At 40.3% G+C, this 25,156-nt stretch overlaps 1 protein-coding gene across 3 annotated transcripts in view; it reads right to left on the bottom strand.

Moving 5' to 3' along the window:
- The window catches only part of nell2a (neural EGFL like 2a), a 442,132-nt gene extending 422,220 nt beyond the window's left edge, over nt 1-19,912 (bottom strand). The window contains exons 1-2 of one of the 3 annotated variants that reach the window (XM_062035926.1): nt 19,757-19,912; nt 13,577-13,708 (exon numbers count right to left, since the gene is read on the bottom strand). In XM_062035926.1, coding sequence (XP_061891910.1) covers nt 13,577-13,708; nt 19,757-19,769 — 145 coding nt within the window. In that variant the 5' untranslated portion in view covers nt 19,770-19,912. Of the gene's footprint in view, nt 1-13,576; nt 13,709-13,856; nt 14,221-19,756 lie in introns of those variants that run through there. The other 2 variants (XM_062035925.1, XM_062035927.1) reach the window with 2 other exon arrangements.
- Nucleotides 19,913-25,156: the final 5,244 nt, after the last annotated feature.

Raw genomic sequence — 25,156 nt, 5'->3', positions numbered from 1 at the left:
AACTACAGTAAGTGTCTTTATTCTAAACATTCCTGCCACTTCATTTTACACACTATGACATTTTTAAATGTTTTTTTTTTTTTGGAGGGGGGACATATACCACAATAATATCGTACCGTGGCCTTAATACCATGATGATATCGTACCGTTACATCCCTAATAAATTGTGAGTCTATATTGCTGAAATGGTGGTAAAGATTACACCTGCTTGCTTGTTCAACATCATTGCAAAAACCTACAGGAAAGAGGAGCATGACAGCACGGATGTACAGTAAATGAGTGTCTCCATGGTGAGGGTGCTTAGTATGCACAACAACTTATGGTGTTTGTCTCGGCGGCTCTGCTGCCGCCTGTCTGCCTTTTCTTGCAGCATCTCTCTTGGCAGAGCCTGTGACCACTCACACCTGCAGACAGTTGCAATTAGGCCTTCATAAACCCTGCTGCCAGCGTCAACAGTTGCCAGTTGCTTGTCATGCTACAGAGCTCTCCTGTTATTGAGCATTCCTCCAGCATAGCTTTACTCTGTGTATATTCCTTTTTGGCTAACCTCATGTATTCTTGACACTGTGACTACTGTTGATGTTTGAGTTGTTTTTCCCAACACTGCAACACTCTTTTGGTTTTGTCCATATTCATGTGGCTTCGCCAAATGTATGTTTTATTTTTTTCTCCACTCCTTTGGAGTGCACTTTTTTTTACATAACCTCTTATATTGTTGTATACCGTCTCTCTCTGCTTGGGGGTCCTACTCCAGCCAAGCCGATCAAAACCAAAAACTTATTCTAATTAGGTCTGCCTGCACCACTTTTGTACTTGTCAATTGAAGTCTTAGTAGATTACACGCAACATGCCCTCTAATAGCATGTAACCCGCTGCCTTTATCCCATTCAGCACGGGAACGCAAACCTTCGTTGTTCACATGAGAGAATCAGAATCACAATCAGAATCGTTTTATTGCCATTGTTTGAGAACGGGTTCACAAACTAGGAATTTTTCTTGGAGCAAACGTGCGACATAAAACACATATAACACATATTTGGTATAAAAAGAGCTGTGACTGAGCTATCAGATAGACTTAGAAGGGATTCAAGGAATTCAAGGAGCTGCTGTTAGGAGTTATTGTTCATTTGCCTGATGGCAGAGGGGAAAAAACTGTTCAGGTGGCGGGAGGTGTGGGTCTGGATGGAGCGTAGTCTCCTGCCTGAGGGGAGAGGGGAGAATAGTGTGTGTCCAGGGTGAGAAGAGTCAGCTGTGATCCGACCCACACGCCTCCAGGTCCTGGAGGAGAACAAGTCCTGGAGGGATGGGAGCTTGCAGCCAATCACCTTCTCAGCAGCACGTACGATGCGCTGCAGTCTATTCTTATCCTGGACTGTGGCGCCGGGGAACCACACTGTGATGGAGGAGGTCAGGATGGACTCTATGATGGCTGAGTAAAACTGCACCAGCATCTCTGTCGGCACCTTAAGTTTCCTCAGCTGCCGCAGGAAGTACATCCTCTGCTGGGCCTTCTTGATGAGGGAGCTGATGGTCAGCTCCCACTTGAGGTCCTGGGTGATGGTGGTGCCCAAGAAACGGAAGGAGTCCACAATGGGGCCGGGGGTGGGAGAGTCAATCAGGGTGAGGGGGGATGGTGGGGCTGTGACTTTCCTGAAGTCCATGATCATCTCCACTGTTTTCTGGGCGTTCAGCTCCAGGTTGTTGAGGCTGCACCAGGACGTCAGCCGGTCCACCTCTCTCCTGTAGGCGGACTCATCGCTATTCGAGATGAGCCCGATGAGGGTGGTGTCATCCGCAAACTTGAGCAGTTTTACGGATTGGTGACTGGAGGTGCAGCAGTTTGTATACAGGGAGAAGAGCCAGGGGGAGAGTACACAGCCCTGAGGAGTACCAGTGTTTGTGGTTCGACTGTCCGAGACAATCTTCCCCAGCCGTACGTGCTGTCTTCGGTCTGTCAGGAAGTCATTAATCCAACTGCAGAGGGAGTCGGGCACGCTGAGCTGGTAGAGCTTGTCTCGTAGCAGTCCAGGGAGGATGGTGTTGAAGGCAGAGCTGAAGTCCACAAACAGGATCCTAGCGTAGGTTCCTGGGGAGTCCAGATGCTCCAGGATGAAGTGGAGGGCCAGGTTCACTGCATCATCCACAGACCTGTTGGCTCTGTAGGCGAACTGCAGTGGGTCCAGGAGGGGGGCGGTGATGTCCTTGAGGTGGGGCAGGACCAAGCGCTCAAAGGACTTCATGACCACAGACGTCAGCGCGACCGGCCTGTAGTCATTTAGTCCTGTGATCCGTGCTTTCTTGGGGACAGGGACAATGGTAGAGGTCTTAAAGCAGGACGGCACGCGGCATAGCTCCAGAGAGGTGTTAAAAATGTCAGTGAAGACAGGAGCCAGCTGGTCCGCACAGTGTCTGAGAGTGGAGGGGGAGACACCATCCGGCCTTCCGCGTATTCAGCTTCAAGAACTGCCGGCGTACATCCTCTTCTTTGATGGAGAGGGTCTTTACAGTCTTATGATGTTTTTGGAGTCCAGTGATGTCATTGGAGTCCTTTGAGTCCTTTAACTCCTTTAATGATGTGCTGGCATTGGTGGGGAGGGTGATGGTGGGGGGAGCATGGCTTTGATGAGCTGAAGGCCGTTCATGACGACAGTAATGTGTGTTGAGGCCCTGAGCGAGAGTCCGGTCATTCAGGGCCTGGGGGGTTTTGGGCTTATAGTTCGTAAGGGCCCTTAGACCTCTCCAAACTGCCGCAGAATCATTGGAGCGGAACTGTTCCTGTAGACGGTTAGAGTACACAGATTTAGCTTTCTCCACTTCCCTGGTGAAGTGGTACTTCGCTTCTCTGTATGTACTTCGGTCCCCGCTTCTCCACGCAGCCTCCTTCTTCTTGCGCAGCTGTCGGAGCTTGGGTGTGAACCAGGGCTTGTCGTTGTTATAACAAACCCTGGTGCGCCTTGGAATGATGCGCGCCTCATTGAACTGTATGTATGAGGTCACAGTGTCCGTATACTCATCCAGATTGTTCGTGGCCGCTCCAATTGCCTCCCAGTCTGTCGTTTCCCAGCAAGCACGCAACTCGTCCACAGACTCTGCGGTGAAACACTTAATGTTCCTCATAACAGGTTTAGCCAGTTTCAGTCTCTGTCTGTATGAAGGGATTAAGTGCACCATCACGTGATCTGATAGTCCAAGAGCAGCGCGCGGGACTGCATGAAAAGCCTTGCTCAGTGTAGTGTAGCAGTGATCCAGCGTGTTCTCCTCTCTGGTCGGGCATTTAATAAACTGTCTATACTTTGGTAATTCCTGGCTCAAATTTCCCTTGTTAAAGTCACCAAGCACGATAACAAGAGAGTCAGGAAAAGATCGTTCCACATGTAAGATCTGTCCTGCGAGCGCGCGCTGAGCGTCACGCACGTCCGCGCCGGGCGGGATGTAAACAGCCACGAGAATGAATGAAACAATCACACGCGGTGAGTAAAAGGGCTTACAGTGTTTGAAGAAATATTCCAGAGAAGAAGAACAGTGTCTAAAAATCGCTGTCACGTCTGTGCACCAGCTATTGTTGATAAAGAAGCATAGTCCCCCGCCTCTTTTTTTGCCAGAGAGCGCCGCGTCTCGGTCCGCGCGGAGGAGATGAAAGCCCTCCAGTTGAAGCGCGCTGTCCGGGACACTTGCGCTCAGCCAAGTCTCCGTGAAACACAACACACATGATGAGGAGAAGTCCTTGTTCCTTCTCTTCTGCAACGCTAGCTCGTCCATCTTATTGGCAAGTGAGCGGACGTTGGAGAGGAAGATGCCTGGTAGAGGCGTGCGTAATCCCCGTCCGCGAAGACGGACAAGTGCGCCCGCTCTCTTTCCTCGTCGATGCGGTTTCCCTCTTTTGATCGCAGAATGGACCAAATCCGCAGCTGACGCTAAGATGACCGGTAACAAGTCCATAGGGATGGTGGATCTGATGTTCAGTAGCTCTTCACGGGTGTAAGAGCACTCGGAAACACAATTTATGTACAAAAACAAACAAAACAGAGCGCACGAAAGCACCGAGGCAGCCTTCATCGGCGCCATGATGATGACGACGAGAGGCGAGTGTGACGACCACTAAGCTAAATGCAAAGGGCTTGCTAACTCGGTACTAACGTACACATGGCCCCAGTTACAAGTACTGTACATACAGGACTGTCTAAGAAAATTAGAATATTGTGATAAAGTTCTTTATTTTCTGTAATGCAATTAAAAAAACAAAAATGTCATACATTCTGGATTCATTACACATCTACTGAAATATTGCAAGCCTTTTATTATTTTAATAATGCTGATTATGGCATACAGCTTTAATGAGGTGATACAGCAGATGAGGGCTGGCTGGCGTAGGTGGAGCGCTAATGTTTTTATCATAGCTCTGTGAGGTCCGGTTGCTAAGTTGCTAAATTAGCCTTAGCGTCGTTAGCAACAGCATTGTTAAGCTTTACCAGGCTGAGAATTATTAACCGTGTAGTTACATGTACATGGTTTAATAGTATTGTTGATCTTCTGTCTATCCTTCCAGTCAGGGATTTATGTATTTTGTTTCAATCTGCATTTGAGAACGATGCTATCACGTTAGCTCAGTAGCTAAGTGTGTCACCGATGTATTGTCGTGGAGATAAAAGTGACTTTTAATGTCCATTTCGCGTGCTCGACTCTCATTTTCAAGAGGATATAGTATCCGAGGTGGTTTAAAATACAAATCCGTGATCCACAATAGAAAAAGGAGAGAGTGTGGAATCCAATGAGCCAGCTTGTACCTAAGTTACGGTCAGAGCGAAAAAAGATATGTCCTGCACTGCCTCTAGTTCTTCACTCTAACGTCCCTCATCCACGAATCTTTCATCCTCGCTCAAATTAATGGGGTAATCGTCGCTTTGTCGCTCCAAATCTCTCTCGCTCCATTGTAAACAAAGGAAAATTGTGAGGAATATTACCTCCTGTGACGTCACGCTACTTCCGGTACAGGCAAGGCTTTTTTTTATCAGCGAGCAAAAGTTGCGAACTTTATCGTCGATTTTCTCTACTAAATCCTTTCAGCAAAAATATGGCAATATCGTGAAATGATCAAGTATGACACATAGAATGGATCTGCTATTCCCGTTTAAATAAAAAAAATTCATTTAATAATAAATTATTAATTTATTATTAAAATAAAGTACCAATGATTGTGACACACACACTAGGTGTGGTGAAATTTGTCCTCTGCATTTGACCCATCCCCTTGATCACCCCCTGGGAGGTAAGGGGAGCAGTGGGCAGCAGCGGTGCCGCGCCCGGGAATCATTTTTGGTGATTTAACCCCCAATTCCAACCCTTGATGCTGAGTGCCAAACAGGGAGGTAATGGGTCCCATTTTTATAGTCTTTGGTATGACTCAGCCGGGGTTTGAACTCACAACCTACCGATCTCAGGGCGGACACTCTAACCACTAGGCCACTGAGTAGGTTTTCAGTAGGCCTTTAAGAAAACTCTAAAATCCTATCTCAAAAAATGTGAATATTTCCTCAGACCAAGTAAAAAAAAAAGATTTATAACAGCAAAACAAAATCAAAAATTTGAAAATGTCAATTAATGCACTCAGTACTTGGTTGGGAATCCTTTTGCACGGATTACTGCATCAATGCGGCGTGGCATGGAGGCAATCAGCCTGTGGCATTGCTGAGGTGTTATGGATGCCCAGGATTCTTCAATTAGCTCATTTGCATTATTGGGTCTGGTGTCTTTCAGCTTCTTCTTCACAATACCCCACACATTCTGTATGGGGTTCAGGTCAGGGGAGTTGGCAGGCCAATCGAGGACAGTAATGCCATGGTCAGTACACCAGTTACTGGTTGTTTTGGCACTGTGGGCAGGTGCCAGATCATGCTGGAAAATGAAATCATCATCTCCATAGAGCTTTTCAACAGATGGAAGCATGTAGTGCTCTAAAATCTCTTGGTACACAGCTGCATTGACTCTGGACTTGATGAAACACAGTGGACCAACACCAGCAGCTGACATGGCTCCCAAAACCATTGCTGACTGTGGGAACTTCACACTGGATTTCAAGCAACTTGGATTTTGCTCCTCTCCAGCCTTCCTCCAGACTCTAGCGCCTTGACTTCCAAATGAAATACAGTCCTATATAATTGTAAAGTTTGCACACACTATTTAGCACTTGTTATTTGGATTTTAGTAGATCAAACCCTAAATATCTCATGTTTATGTTCTCAACACAGCATTCTTTGTACTCCTCTTGGATGATATCATTGGCTGTGTGTTCTTCAAAGAAACATGTTTTGTGATGACCGCGATTAATCATTCCAATGTATAAATCTTAGAAGTTTGTGTTTGTCATCATTGTTGTACATCGTTTATGCTTTGCACAACTTTTCTGCCTCATCTTGTACAATACTAATCCAAAAAAGGCAACCACCATAGCAATTACAAACATTTTTATTCCATTCCATTCCACAGATTTCTTTGCCAATTTGTTAACAGCTAAAAAGATGTAAAGCCGCTGCAAATGTGCTCTCTTTAAATATGTTTGTAATGTAATTGGACTATCAAATGATAAAGACGCACCACGGGAAGCACCGCGCAGACTTTGACAGCGCCGTTTAAGCACATTGCCGTTTACTTAGTAAGGAAAAGATAACATATTTCATTTTCACAGCCAACACCACCCGCCGCCTGATTCACTCCATCATCCGCTTATAACAACTCCACACTGGCAGACACGTTCATCCCTCCACCTCCCTCCAATCCAAAGACTTGTGTCATACATTTTTAGGAGTGCATACATTTGTGTCGCTGCCTAATCTTATTATAGCGCCATGTCGCCACCTTCAAAACTGCAATAATCCCCATGTTGTAGGTGGGGGCGTGCACGGTGGGCTAGTGGTTAACACACACAGTGGTACCTTAACTTAAGAGTGTTTTGAGATAAGAGCTGTCTCTGGGATCATTTTAATGCTTTACGTTGCAAGCAAAAACCCCGCTATAAGTTGTCATAGCAAATGTCACAGTAAACCCCGTAAGATCAGCCCGAAACATCCTGTCTTACTCCTTTACATTAACTTAAAGCTGGAGATCATGTCTCCGCTTTAAATGCTGGCATATCACAAATGTACTGCCATAAAAACAAGGTTTGCGTTGCAAAATGAGCTAAGTATTCATTGTTTTTAACAAGAATAAGAGGAAATGTTCTCACACTTTACATTTTATCACTGCCATTGTTTTTGCGAATGACCCAACAACACGAGTGATGACGTCACTACTATTGTCGAGAAATATAATTGTCAGTGACAAATTGTATTGTCGACATTTGTTGACAATGTCGACTAATCGTTGCAGCCCTAATACGCATACTATTTTACATGCTCAGAATTGAAACTGCTCCAGCTGCTCTCAAGTCAAAGTCTTAACTTGCTACACCACAACAGTCTGATGCATCAGTAATGTGAAATTGGCTCTTACGTACAGTATATTGTCCTAATGTTTTTGGAGCATGAAGGGAGGTATTCCAATGTTTTTGTTCATTTTCACATAAAGCGCTCTGTTAAATATTAATTGCCATTTTCTCAGCTGTTTTTGGTTCTTAAGCATGTTTCAGGGAGAGTTAAAAACAATAACAAGCCAACACGCCATGGTGCGTTCAATGGCAACTTGAAAATATGAGCTACAGCTTGTTAAAATGTATTTAACATTATCCAACTTGGAATTACAAGCCGGAAAAGTGGGGCTTTTCAGAAAACCTCCGGGGCTTGACCCCAAGTAGGAATCCCCTGCGAGCACACGGCCCTGGCGGATGTCCGCTTTGAGTACATGCTGACCTTTGCGAACTCTATTCCGTATGTTTAGGCCTTATAGGGGTCCTATTATGCAAAACCAACTTTTCTCACCTGTTGGTACTTGTTTTTGTGTACTTGGGATTCACAAACATTTTAAATCAAACCATGGCTGGAGGCATGGCAGAGATAATTACACAACAATCGTCAGCTGATATAGGTTCACCCTGTAATGGTTTTGTGCAAGTCCGCCATTGTATTCAGTAGTCAATAAATTCCTGATTTTTCTCTATGTTGTTGTGGCGCAGACTGGCTCGTACATGTACGTTTGTCAGTAGACTCCATATGGAAGCGTAGAAAATGGCTGGTGGGCTGAAGGATTGGCATGGAGGAGGGTTTCGGCACGTAAATAAGACAAAATAGCGCATTCTGAAGAGACAGTCAGAAACATATTCGTTTCTCAGCTTTGGTCTGTATGGGCCAAAGTGGTACTCAATTGTAAAACAGTTTTCCACCACTCGTGGCAGTAATGACAATAGCAAAAAAACAGAAGAAGTCTGGAGCTAAAGTCATTTAGATGTTTCTTAAGTGCAAAAATTATTACTAAAGTGGTGAAGCTGTATTTTCATTTTCACTTCAATTTTATTGACAGTTTAGTTAAGAAACATATACTATTATTAATTTAGCTATAGTGTATTTATATTAGCACTGTGTAATTGTATGTAAGTTTTTATGAGTTCCTTCTTTTGCAGTATATTTGATTTGTACTTATTTTTGTAATCATTTTGATCTAAGCCTTGATCTTGATCTAACGATTAGAACTATTTAGGTTGAGTGGTGACCACTCTTCGTTGTTGGGACTTAGTGAATGTTTATTCGTATGTATGCTTCTCCTGCCGCACTTCTCTGCGTGTAAGTCTTTGCTGTGCTCCAGCATTCTGTTTTATTGACTGTAAGTTTTAGTATGTTTTGGTCACTGGATTAAATACATTTTTACCTGCAAACTACCTTCCTTGGCTTTCTGCATTTCTGGGAACCACCAAATATGGCCGTCATGCGGCTCAAGCGTCACAGTTAGGAATCCATGATCTTAGCCACAAGAAAGTGGGGGGGCCCTAATATGCAAAACCAACGTTTTTAACCTGATGGTGCTTATGCGTATTCGAGATCCTTATAAGTCTCGAATATCTCAAATCAAACTATAGAGACATTGCAGAGATTTTTTTTAAATAATCTTGCCTTCCTTCATACTTTTGTCAAACGAGCCTTTTGGAATTTGCTCTGTCCTGTAACATTTTCTGCCCTATCTCATCAGCAGATATCGTCATATATGGTAAAGTGTTACCCAGAGAAACTCCACCTTGATCAAATGGTTCCACTCTTTTTTAACAAACAGAACACAGCAAGTGAAGGTCAGCAGAACACTGTCAGACACCAAACACTGCAACACAGGCATCCCACAGGGTTGCGTTGTATCACCAACACTGTTTACATTGTACACCAATGATTGTAGGACTGTGCACCCTAACAATTATATGGTGAAATTTGCGGACAATACCGTGCTCCTAAGCCTTCTACACAAGGATACGGACCCCTCTGTGTACCAAGACGAGATAGACCTATTTATTAGGTGGTGTGATACCAACTATCTTATTTTAAATGTGACCTACTAATAAAAGTCGCAATCAATCAATCAAAAAACCAAGACACAGGAAATGGTTTTGGATCCGAGGAAAGTGACTGACCATGAGCCAGTGGTCATCAAAAATCAGGAAATCACCCAGCTATCCTCATATAAATATTTAGGGATTCATATTGATAATCTTCTCTGCTGGAAGACACATATTGACAAACTGTGCAATAGACTGCAACAGAGGCTATATTTTTTGCGAAGATTAAGATTGTACGGCGTAAGCACCCACATCATGATGATTTTCTACCGTGCCATTGTAGAGAGCATCATTAGATACGGGATCACCTCATGGTTTGGCAACCTAACCATTAAGCTAAAAAGCAAACTGGCCGGCATGCATAAAACGGCAATGAAAATCGTAGGGAGGAAAGAATATGAGCCTATACAGAGCATCTATGAGCAGGCAGTTGGGAAAAAAGCTAAGAAAATTATTTCCAACTCACAACACCCACTCTTCCCTGAATATAGAACCCTGCCATCAGGGAGAAGACTCCGGGTCCCACTATGCAAATCGAACCGCCTTAAATTATCATTTGTCCCAGCCTCCATTAAGCTGACCAACAAGGTGCAATAGAACGTTAATACATGGGTTAGCACTTTTTTAGCACATAGCACTTTAGAACTAAGCACTTTAGCACATAGCACTTTATCTATGAGCTCTAGTGCAATGCACACTGGCACTTTATCTTTATCTCCATACTGTAGATTTTATGCCTACATCAAAGTGCCACCTATGTCTATCAAGCTCCATGTTCTGATGTTTAAATGTTAGTTGTCTGGTTGTAGTTGTGTCTGCGCTTGTGTTTTTGTTCTGTTGTTTTTGTGTATGTTAAGAAAGCAATGATGCACTGTGCCCAAGACAAATTTCCCCGCGGGGACAATAAAGTTGAACCTTGAGAACTTAGCCCGCGTCCGCGCTCTAATCAATAGGCTCCTTCTTTTTCTTTATCCACTGGTTGTGGGGCAGACTCGCTCGTACATACATCTTCTGCTGTTGCCATTTCTAATACAAAGTAGCGCAGAGTTCTAACTTAAATCTGTCAGTAGTCTCGCTACGGAAGCGCTTTAACCTACAACAAGGATGACGTGGCGAAAACGCAGTCGAGGTGGAGGCACGTAAATAAGACCGCCCACAAAACGGCACATTTTGAAGAAACAGTCAAAGTCTGTAAAACATAATCTATGCAACATTTTGACCAAAGAACCACCATTACATGTGATGTAGACCACAAGGAAGTGTTTTAAATGAAGAAAAAATTAATGACCCCCTTTAAGTACGCTCACATGAACTCTTTTGCAGTTTGGTTCACATTGGCACAAATGTGAATGCTACACAAGACTAGGGTTGTACGGTATACCGGTATAGTACCTCGATACTAATGAATCATATTCGGTACTATACCGCCTCTAAAAAATATCGGTCCCCCACCATCCCACCCCCTTGTCGTCTTCACATCATGACATTGCTGGTTTTACGAGCAGAGGAGCAAGTTCGGCAGCACAAAATCACGGAGTACTTACAAGCAGACGCAGTGTGGATACTGAAAAGAGAGAATGGACGCATTTTGGCCTAAAAAATAAAGATAAAGGTGAAGTTATAACACTAAAACACCCTCAGGAAGAGGTACTTTAAGACATGGCTAACTAGCTAGCGGCTAAAGTCCAGCCGCAGTCTGCAGTGTTTTAGCTACTTCTAAATCACTAATCCTCGCCTCCATTGCGACAAATAAAGTAAGTTTCTTACACGTACCATTATCACTGCAGAACAAGGAATAGCTAAACATGCTTCACTACACACCTTAAAAAATTTAAACAAACGCCATTGGTGGATCATCTGACATCCACTGTAATGATACCAAGTACAGGAGCGTATCTAGTCAATACTACTATGATTACATCAATATTTTTAGCATCACAAAATCTTTTTTCGTTTTTTTTAAATGTATATTATGTTTATAAACTCAGAAAATACGTCCCTGCACACACGAGGACTTTGAATATGACCAATGTATAGGGGTGTAACGGTACACAAAAATTTCGGTTCGGTACGTACCTCGGTTTAGAGGTCACGGTTCGGTTCATTTTCGGTACAGTAAGAAAACAACAAAATATAAATTTTTTGGTTATTTATTTACCAAATTTGTAAACAATGGCATAACATACATATACACACAGGGTCCATTGCCAGGGTTAATGTGGTCAACATATATAAAATAAAAACTAAATGGTGGTGCCGCTTCAAATGGGTTAGCATGTTTGACGTGTTGGCAGAAGCATGCCTTACCGCTGCTGAACAATGTCGGCAAACCTCCGTCCTCCGCACCGCGCAGCCGAAGTGTTCCCAAACGGGAGATCTTAACGAGGCAGGAGGGTCTTCCAGCTCTGGCTTTTATATGTTGTTGTAGCCCGGTCGCTGCTAGCATGCCGCGTGTTGTGCCTCAGTGTGCATTGTTTACACAACGTGCGCTACGCTACTTAAAATGTCCGTATGGAAACTCGTTCGGTACACCTCCGGACCGAACCGAAACCCCCGTACCGAAACGGTTCAATACAAATACACGTACCGTTACACCCCTACCAATGTATTATCCTGTAACTACTTGGTATCAGATCGATACCTAAATTTGCGATATCATCCAAAACTATGTAAAGCATCCGAACAACAGAAGAATAAGTGATTATTACATTTTAACAGAAGTGTAGATAGAACATGTTAAAACAGAAAATAACCAGATATTAACAGTAAATGAACAAGTAGATTACCGGTAATAATTCATTTTCTACCACCTGTCCTTAATAATGTTGACAAAATATTAGAATGGAAAATGACACAATATGTTACTGCATATGTCAGCAGACTAATTGGGAGCCTTTGTTTGCTTACTTACTACTAACAGACAAGTTGTCTTGTATGTTCACTATTTTATTTAAGGACTAAATTGCTTATGTTTAATGTACCCTAGGAGTTTTTGTTCAAATAAAACCAAGAATGCATTTTTTTGTGGTCCCCTTTATTTAGAAAAGTATCAAAAACTACCGAAAAGTATTGAAATACATTTAGGTACCGGTACCAAAATATTGGTATCGGGACAACACTACATGAGACACACCAAAAGACCGCCAAATGGATGCAGAAATGACTAATGTGTTAGAGAAAAAGCGCAGCTCTCTCTGAGCAGGTGTGACAACAGTGCTCTTTAAAAGTATATTTCTAAAGGTTTTCGCAAATAATCCAAGCTGGTAAATACAGCAAAATTATAAAGATAACATTTGAGTATTTGAGTTGCGGCACAAATAATGTCACAAAATCTGCCAAATTAAGTCCTTACTTTATACCAGTGGTTCTTAACCTGGGTTCGATCGAACCCTAGGGGTTCGGTGAATCGGCCTCAGGGGTTCGGTGGAGGTCAAAACACACCCGACTCATCGTGTAAATAAAAACGTCTCCCTATCGGCGTATTACGGATACGGCAACAGTAGAAGTCAGACTGATTTGCAGGTGTGTAATTTGTTGTGAGTTTATGCACTGTGTTGGTTTTGTTCTTTGAACAAGGTGATGTTCATGCACAGTTCATTTTGTGCACCAGTAAAAAAAACATGGTAACACCTTAGTATGGGGAACATATTCACCATTAATTAGTTGCTTATTAACATGCAAATTAGTAACATATTGTCATTATTAAGTACTTATTAATGCCTTATTCGGCATGGCCTTATTATAACCCTAACCCTCTAACCCTAACCAAATAACTCTAATTTAAGTTTTTGTTACTTAGAATATGTTCCCCATACTAAAGTGTTACCAAAAACATATAACTTTGTCTTGAATTAAAAAAAAAAAAAACATTTTATTTTTCACTAAAGAAGGTTTCGGTGAATGCGCATATGAAACTGATGGGGTTCGGTACCTCCAACAAGGTTAAGAACCACTGCTTTATACATATGTTCTTGGCTGCACATCCTTTGGTCACCTGGGATAGGCTCCAGCCCACCCGTGACCCAAATAAGGACAAGCGGTACAGAAAATGGATGGAGGGATGTTGCATCCAGCAATGGTGTTATATTACAAACTGTGGTGTCACCCTACCTTGGAAGTGGAACGCTCTGGACTCCCTGTGGAAGCCTTGGACCTGAGTAACTCCATCAAATCCATGTCCAGGCATTAGTAGTTCATCAAACACACTGATGCGCAGAGCTGGGTCCACCCCGAAACCTTGCACTAATTTGCAAAAAGATACAAAAAAACATGTTTTAAAAAACTGGTGGCTGGGAGGATTTTAGAAGGGCTGCTTGGCAAATGCTTGAAAACAACATATGAATTAATGATGTTGCAAGATGGATCAGAGTGAAATAGCAAATCTCCTTACCTGAGCCAAAAAAGCACACAACCAGAAGAAGCTGTAACAATCCCATGGTGAATGTAGGTTTTTTTTTTTTAAATTAGTCCATATTTTGGCCACTTCTAGGAGATGATCGGTTTATTTGCAATCCCGGATGCTGAGCGGGGGCATCATCCAAACTTTACATGCCCCGACGGTGCCGATGATGAGGAGGAGGAGGAGGATCGAAACAACAACAAAATATTCGCAACGAGGATGAAGTCAAATGTTATTCCACGCAAGATGCGTGGATGTGCTCCATCGGGCGCCGCTCTCCAGCACAGGTGGGTGCACAAAGGGAGATGACGCTGTCTCCAGCAGCTCAACAGACGCTCCTGCCGCGGCGTGGAGGGGAGAGAGCTGCGGCCGAGGAGGGAGGAGGCGTGGGCGGGTAGGAGGGACAGACAACTTCCCCCCTTCCTTCTTTCCTTCCGTCCTGGAGGGCGCGAGTGGGGGCATCGCGCCCCCTGGCGGCAAAACGCTGTACAACTCTCACAAGCTCGTCGTCGCAACAATTTTGTTCTTATGTTCAAAATTTTTCGACAAATATCAGTTTGAATATTAAACCTAATACATTGTTCATTTAACAAGACAACCATTGACTTGTACATTGTAGGCACACTTGTCACATTAGCTACTGCGAGCTAGCATGTTAGCATCTGGGAAACCAAGCCTTTGATTGATATTGATGAATAATAAATAGTCCAAAATAAATAAAAAATGTCTTACTCGAAATGTGTTCCCTTTTTCATCTTGTTTTGTCGCAGTCACGCAAACTAACTCCGGCAAAGTCGTCCCTAGCTCAACATCACGCTGCAAATATTGCGGCTTAGTAGTAGTATTGGCCACAAAACAATCAAGAGTGCACTGTTCAGTATCGTGGCCTCTGATTGGCTGAGCCTAAGGCCGCGTTACTATCAATCAATCAATCAATGTTTATTTATATAGCCCTAAATCACAAGTGTCTCAAAGGGCTGCTATATGGTATTAAAACTCTGGTGTCAAACTCAAGGCCCGGGGGCCAGATGTGGCCCGGCACTTAATTGTATTTGGCCCTGGAAAGCCTGGAAATAATATGTATCAATAAAGTACTGTAACTTTTCTTACTAAATGTATTATTTCTTTCTATTTTGGGAGAAAAAAAAGTGTACTCCATGTAATCGCAAATTATGTTAACCTAAATATTGTCTAATCACACAAAAATATATGATCAAAAATTCAAATAATTTTAAAAAATATAAATAAATACTAATAATAATGATTTCAAAGCAGGTTATATCCATCAAATTGTGCAATGTAAAAGTGGCATGGTAAAATTGTGAAATTGACTGGTTTTTACAACATTTTTCTCTAAATGAAAAAAACTGTACTTTTTTTACTGTAATAAACTGTGGTGCCGTCTTGGCATTTACAGTAATAAACAGAAACATCTACAGTTGTTGATATGCTGTAAAAAAAAAAAAATAACAATATAAAAAAAGGCAGCTTAGGTGCCAAAATGTTACTGTAAAATTGCACTTTTTTATTTGCAGTAAAAAAAAAACAAATTTTACAGTAAAATTCTGGCAACTGAGCTGCCTTTTTTTTAAACCATAAAAACAGCAGTACGGTTTTTCCATTTACAGTTATATACACTAAATTTTGAGGTGAAATTATTGCACCTTACAATATTTTTTTTACATTTTAGTTTAAAAAAAATCAACTAATGAAATGCATAAAACAATTAATTACATGTACTCCATGTAATTGCAAATTATGTTAATCTAAATATTGTCTAATTATGCAAAAATATATGATCAAAAATTCAAATCATTTTTTAAAATAGAAATAAATACTAATAATAAGGATTTCAAAGCAAGTTATCCATCAAATTGTGCAATGTAAAAATGGCAATAGAGTTCATGGTAAAATTGTGACATTTACTGTGATTTTTACAGCATTTTTCTCTAAATGAAATAAACGGTACTTTTTTTACTGTAATAAACTGGTGCCGTCTTGGCAGTTACAGTAATACACAGAAACATCTACACTTGTTGATTTGGGGTAAAAAAATAAAATAAAATAAAAAAAGGCAGCTCATGTGCCAAAATTTTACTGTAAAATTGCACTTTTTTATTTACAGTAAAAAAAAACAAATTTTACAGTAAAATTCTGGCAGTTGAGCTGCCTTTTTTAACCATAAAAACAGCAGTGCTGTTTTTCCATTTCAAGGTTCAAGGTTCAAGGTTCAACTTTATTGTCCCCGTGGGGAAATTTGTCTTGGGCCGCGTTACTATCAATCAATCAATCAATGTTTATTTATATAGCCCTAAATCACAAGTGTCTCAAAGGGCTGCTATATGGTATTAAAACTCTGGTATCAAACTCAAGGCCCGGGGGCCAGATGTGGCCCGCCACTTAATTGTATTTGGCCCTGGAAAGCCTGGAAATAATATGTATCAATAAAGTACTGTAACTTTTCTTACTAAATGTATTATTTCTTTCTATTTCGGGAGAAAAAAAAGTATACTCCATGTAATCGCAAATTATGTTAACCTAAATATTGTCTAATCACACAAAAATATATGATCAAAAATTCAAATAATTTTTAAAAATATAAATAAATACTAATAATAATGATTTCAAAGCAGGTTATATCCATCAAATTGTGCAATATAAAAGTGGCATGGTAAAATTGTGAAATTGACTGTGGTTTTTACAACATTTTTCTCTAAATGAAAAAAACTGTACTTTTTTTACTGTAATAAACTGTGGTGCCGTCTTGGCATTTACAGTAATAAACAGAAACATCTACAGTTGTTGATATGCTGTAAAAAAATAAAAAAAATATATAAAAAAAGGCAGCTTAGGTGCCAAAATTTTACTGTAAAATTGCACTTTTTTATTTACATTAAAAAAAAAACAAATTTTACAGTAAAATTCTGGCAACTGAGCTGCCTTTTTTTTAAACCATAAAAACAGCAGTACGGTTTTTCCATTTACAGTTATATACACTAAATTTTGAGGTGAAATTATTGCACCTTACAATATTTTTTTTACATTTTAGTTTAAAAAAAAATCAACTAATGAAATGCATAAAACAATTAATTACATGTACTCCATGTAATTGCAAATTATGTTAATCTAAATATTGTCTAATTATGCAAAAATATATGATCAAAAATTCAAATCATTTTTTAAAATAGAAATAAATACTAATAATAAGGATTTCAAAGCAAGTTATCCATCAAATTGTGCAATGTAAAAATGGCAATAGATTTCATGGTAAAATTGTGACATTTACTGTGATTTTTACAGCATTTTTCTCTAAATGAAATAAACGGTACTTTTTTTACTGTAATAAACTGTGGTGCCGTCTTGGCAGTTACAGTAATACACAGAAACATCTACACTTGTTCATTTGGGGTAAAAAAATTTTAAAAAAAAGGCAGCTCATGTGCCAAAATTTTACTGTAAAATTGCACTTTTTTATTTACAGTAAAAAAAAAACAAATTTTACAGTAAAATTCTGGCAATTGAGCTGCCTTTTTTAACCATAAAAACAGCAGTGCTGTTTTTCCATTTCAAGGTTCAAGGTTCAAGGTTCAACTTTATTGTCCCCGTGGGGAAATTTGTCTTGGGCACAGTGCATCATTGCTTTCTTAACATACACAAAAACAACAGAACAAAAACACAAGCACAGACACAACCACAACCAGACAACTAACATTTAAACATCAGAACATGGAGCTTGATAGACATAGGTGGCACTTTGATGTAGGCATAAAATCTACAGTATGGAGATAAAGATAAAGTACCAGTGTGCATTGCACTAGAGCTCATGGATAAAGTGCTATGTGCTAAAGTGCTTAGTTCTAAAGTGCTATGTGCTAAAAAAAAAAAAAAAGAAGTGCTAACCTATGTATTAACATTCTATTGCACATTGTTGGTCAGCTTAATGGAGGCTGGGACAAATGATAATTTAAGGCGGTTAGATTTGCATAGTGGGACCCGGAGTCTTCTCCCTGATGGCAGGGTTCCATATTCAGGGAAGAGTGGGTGTTGTGAGTTGTAAATAATTTTCTTAGCTTTTTTCCTAACTGCCTCAGATGCTCTGTATAGGCTCATATTCTTTCCTCCCTACGATTTTCATTGCCGTTTTTTGCATGCCGGCCAGTTTGCTTTTTAGCTTAACGGTTAGGTTGCCAAACAGTAATATACACTAAAATTTGAGGTGAAATTATTGCACCTTACCATATTTTTACATTTGAGATTTTTTTAAAAATCAACTAATAAAATGCATAAAATAATTCATTACATGTACTCCATGTAATCGCAAATTATGTTAACTTAAATATTGTCTAATTATGCAAAAATATATTATCAAACATTCAAACCGTTTATAAATAGAAATAAATACTAATAACAATGATTCATCCATCAAATTGTGCAATGTAAAAGTAGCAATAGATTTTATGGTAAAACTGTAAAATTTACTGTGGTTTTTACAGCATTTTTCTCTAAATGAAAAAAAAGTATGTTTTTTTACTGTAATAAAGTGGTGCCGTTTTACAGTAATACACCGAAAAATCTACAGTTAAATTAAAAAAATTGGCAGCTCAGGTGCCAAAATCTTACTGTAAAATATAATTTTTTTGTATTTACAGTAAAAAACAAAAACAAAAGTGCATTTACAGTAAAATGCTGGCAACTGAACTGTCTTTTTTTTTTTTTTTACCATAAAAACAGCAGTACCGATTTTCCATTTACAGTAATGTACACTACATTTTGAGGGAAATTATTGCAACTTACCATATTGTTTTTACATTTTAGTTTTTCAAAAATCGACTAATAAATTGCATAAAACAATTGATTGCATGTACTTCATGTAATCGCAAATTATGTTAACTTAAATATTGTCTGATTATGCAAAAATATATTATCAAACATTCAAACCAATTTTTTAATAGAAAAAAAATACTAATAATAATGATTTCAAAGCAAGTTATCCATCAAATGGTGCAATGTAAAAGTAGCAATAGATTTCATGGTAAAATCGAGAAATTTACTGTGGTTTTTACAGCATTTTTCTCCTAGGGAAAAAACAGTATTTGTTTTACTGTAATAAACTGTGGTGCCGTTTTACAGTAATACACCAACAAATCTACAGTTGTTGATATGCAGTAAAAACAAAACAAAAAAAGAAAAACCTGGCAGCTCAGGGGCCAAAATGTTACTGTAAAATTGCAGTTTTTTTATTTACAGTAAATAAACAAATGTAAATTTTACAGTAAAATTCTGGCAACTGAGCGGCCTTTTTAACCATAAAAACAGCAGTACTGTTTTTCCATTTACAGTAATATACACAAAATTTCGAGGGGAAATTATTGCAACTTACCATATTGTTTTTACATTTTAGTTTTTTTTTTTAAAATCTACTAAGAAAATGCATAAAACAATTTTATTAATTACAGTTGTTGATTGACAGTAAAAAACAAACAAAAAAAACTGGCAGCTCAGGTGCCAAAATTTTACTGTAAAATTTGTTTTTTTAATATTTACAGTAAAAAAAAAGCAATGTAAATTTCACAGTAAAATTCTGGCGTCTGAGCTGCCTTTTTTAACCATAACAACAGCAGTGCCGTTTTTCCATTTACAGTAAAATACACTAAATTTCCAGTGAAATTATTGCAACTAACTTTTTTCAGCTAAATTTGAAGGTATACTCTTCACATAACTTGGTACTTGACAAATGCTAACTTTTTTTTAGCAAACAGTGCAGGCATAGACCTCACAGTCATCTATCTTGGTACTTGACAAATGCTAATTGTTACATCCTAAAGCTATCCTGTTAGCACGTTAATATTAGCATGTTAGATTTTTTTTTTAGCTATTTTGCTGATACGCACCTTGGAGTCGCATACTTTGCTCATGGACGGTATCTGGCCGGCGTGCTGCTTGTTAGCATTTCAGTTTAGCTTCAGCTTTTCAGCATTCACACGCAATTTCTCCCAAAACTTGTTATGGTCCGGTGACGTATCATAGTTTATTTTGGGATTTGAGTCACTTGTTGTTTAAGTTCTGTTTCAGCAGCCCGGTTTTGTGTCTCCTTGGTTGCTATGGCTATTCATTGTTGTCACCTGCCTCTAATTAGTGTTTGGGACACTCACCTGTTCCCGGGCACTAATCAGAGAGCTATTTAGTCCTGCCTTTCTCCGTCACTCAGTCCTGCTAACGTTGTTCCTTGTGTGTACCGAGCTAAACCTTGCCTTAAGCCAGGGGTGTCCAAAGTGCGGCCCGGGGGCCATTTGCGGCCCGCAGCTCATTTTTTAACGGCCCCACGGCCCATTTTAAAATAAGATTAAAAAAATTAAAAAGTGGTATGAAAGACCAAACAGGTGAAATGTAACAAGAAAATGTTGCAATGTTTACTCTAATAACACAAAGCTGCCATGCAGGCTGTTTCTTTCTTTAAAAAAAAAATGAATCAAAATAAATAAATGATAAATGGGTTATACTTGTATAGCGCTTTTCTACCTTCAAGGTACTCAAAGCGCTTTGACAGTATTTCCACATTCACCCATTCACACACACATTCACACACTGATGGAGGGAGCTGCCATGCAAGGCGCTAACCAGCACCCATCAGGAGCAAGGACACAACGGATGTCAATATTATTATGAATTATTGACCTATCCAAGGCTCCAATTACGTCACATTAAATATTGCACTTTGAGATATTTTTTTGGGAAAATGTTGCATATTTTGTGTTTGCCATATAAAAAATTTAGCTGTTTTTTTTTTTTTTAAAGAAGGGCCTAAAACGAACAAACAAAAAACATAAACAACAATAAAACTTATAATTGACAGATAGATCTGAAGTTGATCTCGAGATTATTGTGTTAAAAGTAAACAGTAAAAAAAATGTATAATTTATTTTTTAACACTTTAATGAGTAGGACCCTTTTGGTTCCCCAATAATTTTTGTGATTTGTTTTTAAGTGTCATCGCTCAAAAAAAAAAAAAAGAATTAAAATCAATGGTGTTATGAGTTATTGACCTTTTTAAGGCTCCAATTATTATATAATCTCAAATATTCCACTTGAAAATTTTATTGGGAGAAAATATTTTATATTTTGTGTTTTTTCCATAAAACAGGGTTTTCTTTGACAAAAAGAGCATACGACTTAAATCTTTAAAAACGTTATATTGACAGATAGACCTAATGTTGATCTAGGGATTTAAAACTTAAATAATAATACAAATAATAATACTGAATAATGACACATTTTTAATATTTTTTTTACCAAAACCCTTTGGGTTCCCTGGGATCAAGCCTGAGTGGAGGCCTAAATGTATATTTTTTATACATATATTGTATTGGTTTTTATAATAAAAAAATATCAAAATGGCCCCCGCTTGCTTTGATTTTTCAGTGTGCGGCCCTCAGTGGAAAAAGTTTGGACACCCCTGCCTTAAGCGTTCCGTGTTTTGCTATTCTGTTAGCTCCTTAGTTAGTTAGTGTGTCCTGGGCATGACGTTAAAGTGCATCCGGCAGTGGAGGCTCCTCTATGGGGTCTTGGGGCACTAGGAGGTTAACCCCTTTACTACTGTTACCCCAGGTGGCCCTTGGCAAAGGCCTAGTACCTGACTGCCCCCTAGCCAGGGATACGGTGAAGACCTCAACGGCGGAGCAGGCGGAAGACGGTAGATGTAAGAACTACCACAACGGCTACGATGGCGGAAGAAGGCACCCCCACATCCATGTGGGCCCAGTTATGGGGAAATAACAACCCAAAGACCTCAACGGTGGAACAGGCGGAGGATGATTGCTAACCCTATGGAGCGTCACAACGGCTGGGATGGCGGAAGAAGGCTGCAGCAGAAAAGGGTTCCCAGTCATCTTGGACTCCATGCCACTGGACCCTGACCCGGATCTGTCAAGGATGGTGTGGTGACTGTCTGTGCACCAGTCTCCCCACGTTAAACAAAGTCACGCACAGGCACCCCCCCCCCCCCCCCCCCCCCACAGATCCGGGTCAGGGTCCAGTGGCATGGAGTCCAAGACGACTGGGGACCCTTTTCTGCTGCAGCCTTCTGCCGCCATCCCAGCCGTTGTGACGCTCCATAGGGTTTTCAATCATCCTCCGCCTGTTCCACCGTTGAGGTCTTTGGGTTGTTATTTCCCCATAACTGGGCCCACGTGGACGTGGGGGTGCCTTCTTCCGCCATCGCAGCCGTTGTGGTAGTTCTTACATCTACCGTCTTCCGCCTGCTCCGCCGTTGAGGTCTTCACCGTATCCCTGGCTAGGGGGCAGTCAGGTACTAGGCCTTTGCCAAGGGCCACCTGGGGTAACAGTAGTAAAAGGGTTAACCTCCTAGTGTCCCAAGACCCCATAGAGGAGCCTCCACTGCCGGATGCACTTTAACATCATGCCCAGGACATGTCTTCAAAGACCTAGAGATAGTCCATCGTTGAAAATAAATGTAATATCTTATCTGGTCTTGTTTGTCATCCGAAGAAACATTTGACTAAGAGTCAAACCTCGTCTGCTTGAGTGATTTTCCCAACTGTAATGTCACTCTCCTTCTTTGACAAGCCGTCATCAGCTGACGCCTGGCGTTTGTCTTTTTTGGCATGTGGCAATGAAACTCGTTCAAAGCGGCCGCTCAGCTACCTTTGTGACTCATCCTCGGGAGTCTTTTTATAGCGCCGTGATGTTTTGAACGTCACTTTATTTGCATCCTCCTCGTCCAGGGAAAGTTACCTTTTCTTTTTTTTTTTTCAAGTGTGCTTGTGAAGATATTTGCAAGGATGCACTGTTTTTATTGGCTAAGAATGCCATTGTATGATCTGCCAGATGGACGCTCTGTTGCTGTCTGTTCACAGACGAGCAAGTGAATTGTCGACAAAGCCAGCGCTTGGATGACTTGGACATACTTTTTCTTGGCTGGGCTGGTCTTGTTGAAGTCGCCTGACAAGTGCCTCTGGGGACATCTTCCAGATCTGTGCTCAGCCTTTTCCCTCAGAACCCTTAAATGATCAACATTTGGATCCCCCATGGTTTTCACATGATGCCAACAACATGCTCTGTGATCAAACCTTTCAAAGTAGACGACAAAAGCCTCTCTATATAGACTCCCAAACACTCCATACATTATTCATGCAATTACTTTTCTTCTGGGTCCACATTGCAATTGTAATTGTGTGAATGCTCCAAAGCATTCACACATATGGTTTTCTACACCAAAATGCATCTATTTATTATTATGGGCCTGCTGCAATGCAAGCAGCGCACATTATTATTGCTCATACTTCAACTTTTATTATTATTCTTGTTCTGCACGTTTCTCTTACGTTCACTACGAGACGAAGCGGCCAACAAACCCCCACATATGTTATACCGTCGGAAAGGTCTCGTTCGCACCGATGGCGGGAATCTAAATTTGGAACATTTCATGTTACCATGGCAACGCTTTTCACGGACAAAAAAAAAATAGGCCAATTCAATAGTACGGCCCTTTTGTGTAATACGAGACGAAGCGGCCAACGTACCCCCACGTGTGTTATACCGTCGGAAAGGTCTCGTTCCCACTGATGGCGGAAATCTAAATTTGGAAAATTTCGTGTTACCATGGCAGCGCTTTTCAGGAACACAAAAAAAAATTAGGCCAATTGAATAGGTACGGCCCTTTTGTGTAAAACGAGACGAAGCGGCCAACGAACCCCCACATATGTTATACCGTCGGAAAGGTCTCGTTCGCTCCGATGGCCGAAATCTAAATTTGGAACATTTCATGTTACCATGGCAACGCTTTTCACGAACAAACAAAAAATAGGCCAATTGAATAGGTACGGCTAGAGCTGCGAATCTTTGGGTGTCCCACGATTCGATTTAATATCGATTGTTGGGGTCACGATTCAATTATAAATCTTTTTTTTTTTCGATTCACCGCGATTCTCGATTCAAAAACGATATTTTTCCGATTCAAAACAATTCTCTATTCATTCAATACATAGGATTTCAGCAGGATCTACCCCAGTCTGCTGACATGCAAGCAGAGTAGTAGATTTTTGTAAAAAGCTTTTATAATTGTAAAGGACAATGTTTTATTAACTGATTGCAATAATGTAAATTTGTTTTAACTATTAAATGAACCAAAAACATGACTTATTTTATCTTTGTGAAAATATTGGACACAGTGTGTTTTCAAGCTTATGAGATGCGATGCAAGTGTAAGCCACTGTGACACTATTGTTCATTTTTATTTTATTTTTGTATTTTTTTTATAAATGTCTAATGATAATGTCAATGAGGGATTCTTAGTCACTGCTATGCTGAAATTTTTACTAATATTGATACTGTTGTTGATAATATTCATTTTTGTTTCACTACTTTTGGATTGTTTTGTGTCGTGTTTTTGTCTTCCCTCGTTTATTGCTGTTCTGAGTGTTGCTGGGTCGGGTTTTGAAATTGGATTGCATTGTTATGGTATTGCTGTGTATTGTTTTGTTGGATTGATTAATAAAAATTAAAAAATTTAAAAATAAAAATCAATTTTTGAAAAATGACAATCGATACTGAATCGTACAACGTGAGAATGGCGATTTGAATTCGAATCGATTTTTTTCCACACCCCTAGGTACGGCCCTTTTGTGTAAGACGAGACGAAGCGGCCAACGAACCCCCACATATGTTATACCGTCGGAAAGGTCTCGTTCGCACCGATGGCGGAAATCTAAATTTGGAACATTTTGTGTTACCATGGCAACGCTTTTCATGAACACAAAAAAAATAGGCCAATTAAATAGGTACGGCCCTTTTGTGTAACACGAGACGAAGCGGCCAACGAACCCCCACATATGTTATACCGTCGGAAAGGTCTCGTTCGCACCGATGGCGGAAATCTAAATTTGAAACATTTCGTGTTACCATGGCAACGCTTTTCACGAACCCCCAAAAAATAGGCCAATTGAATAGGCACGGCCCTTTTGTGTAATACGAGACCAAGCGGCCAACGAACTCCCACATTTGTTATACCGTCGGAAAGTTCTCGTTCGCACCGATGGCGGGAATCTAAATTTGGAACATTTCGTGTTACCATGGCAACGCTTTTCATGAACAAAAAAAAATTAGGCCAATTGAATAGGCACGGCCCTTTTGTGTAACACGAGACGAAGCGGCCAACGAACCTCCACATATGTTATACTGTCGGAAAGTTCTCGTTCACACCGATGGCGGGAATCTAAATTTGGAACTTTTCGTGTTACCATGGCAACGCTTTTCACGAACACAAAAAAAATAGG

Source organism: Entelurus aequoreus, linkage group LG24 (genome assembly GCF_033978785.1).
Source record: "Entelurus aequoreus isolate RoL-2023_Sb linkage group LG24, RoL_Eaeq_v1.1, whole genome shotgun sequence".
Classification (NCBI taxonomy): domain Eukaryota; kingdom Metazoa; phylum Chordata; class Actinopteri; order Syngnathiformes; family Syngnathidae; genus Entelurus; species Entelurus aequoreus.
The sequence above is the reverse complement of the archived record's forward strand: the minus strand, read 5'-3'. Positions and strand labels throughout refer to the sequence as shown.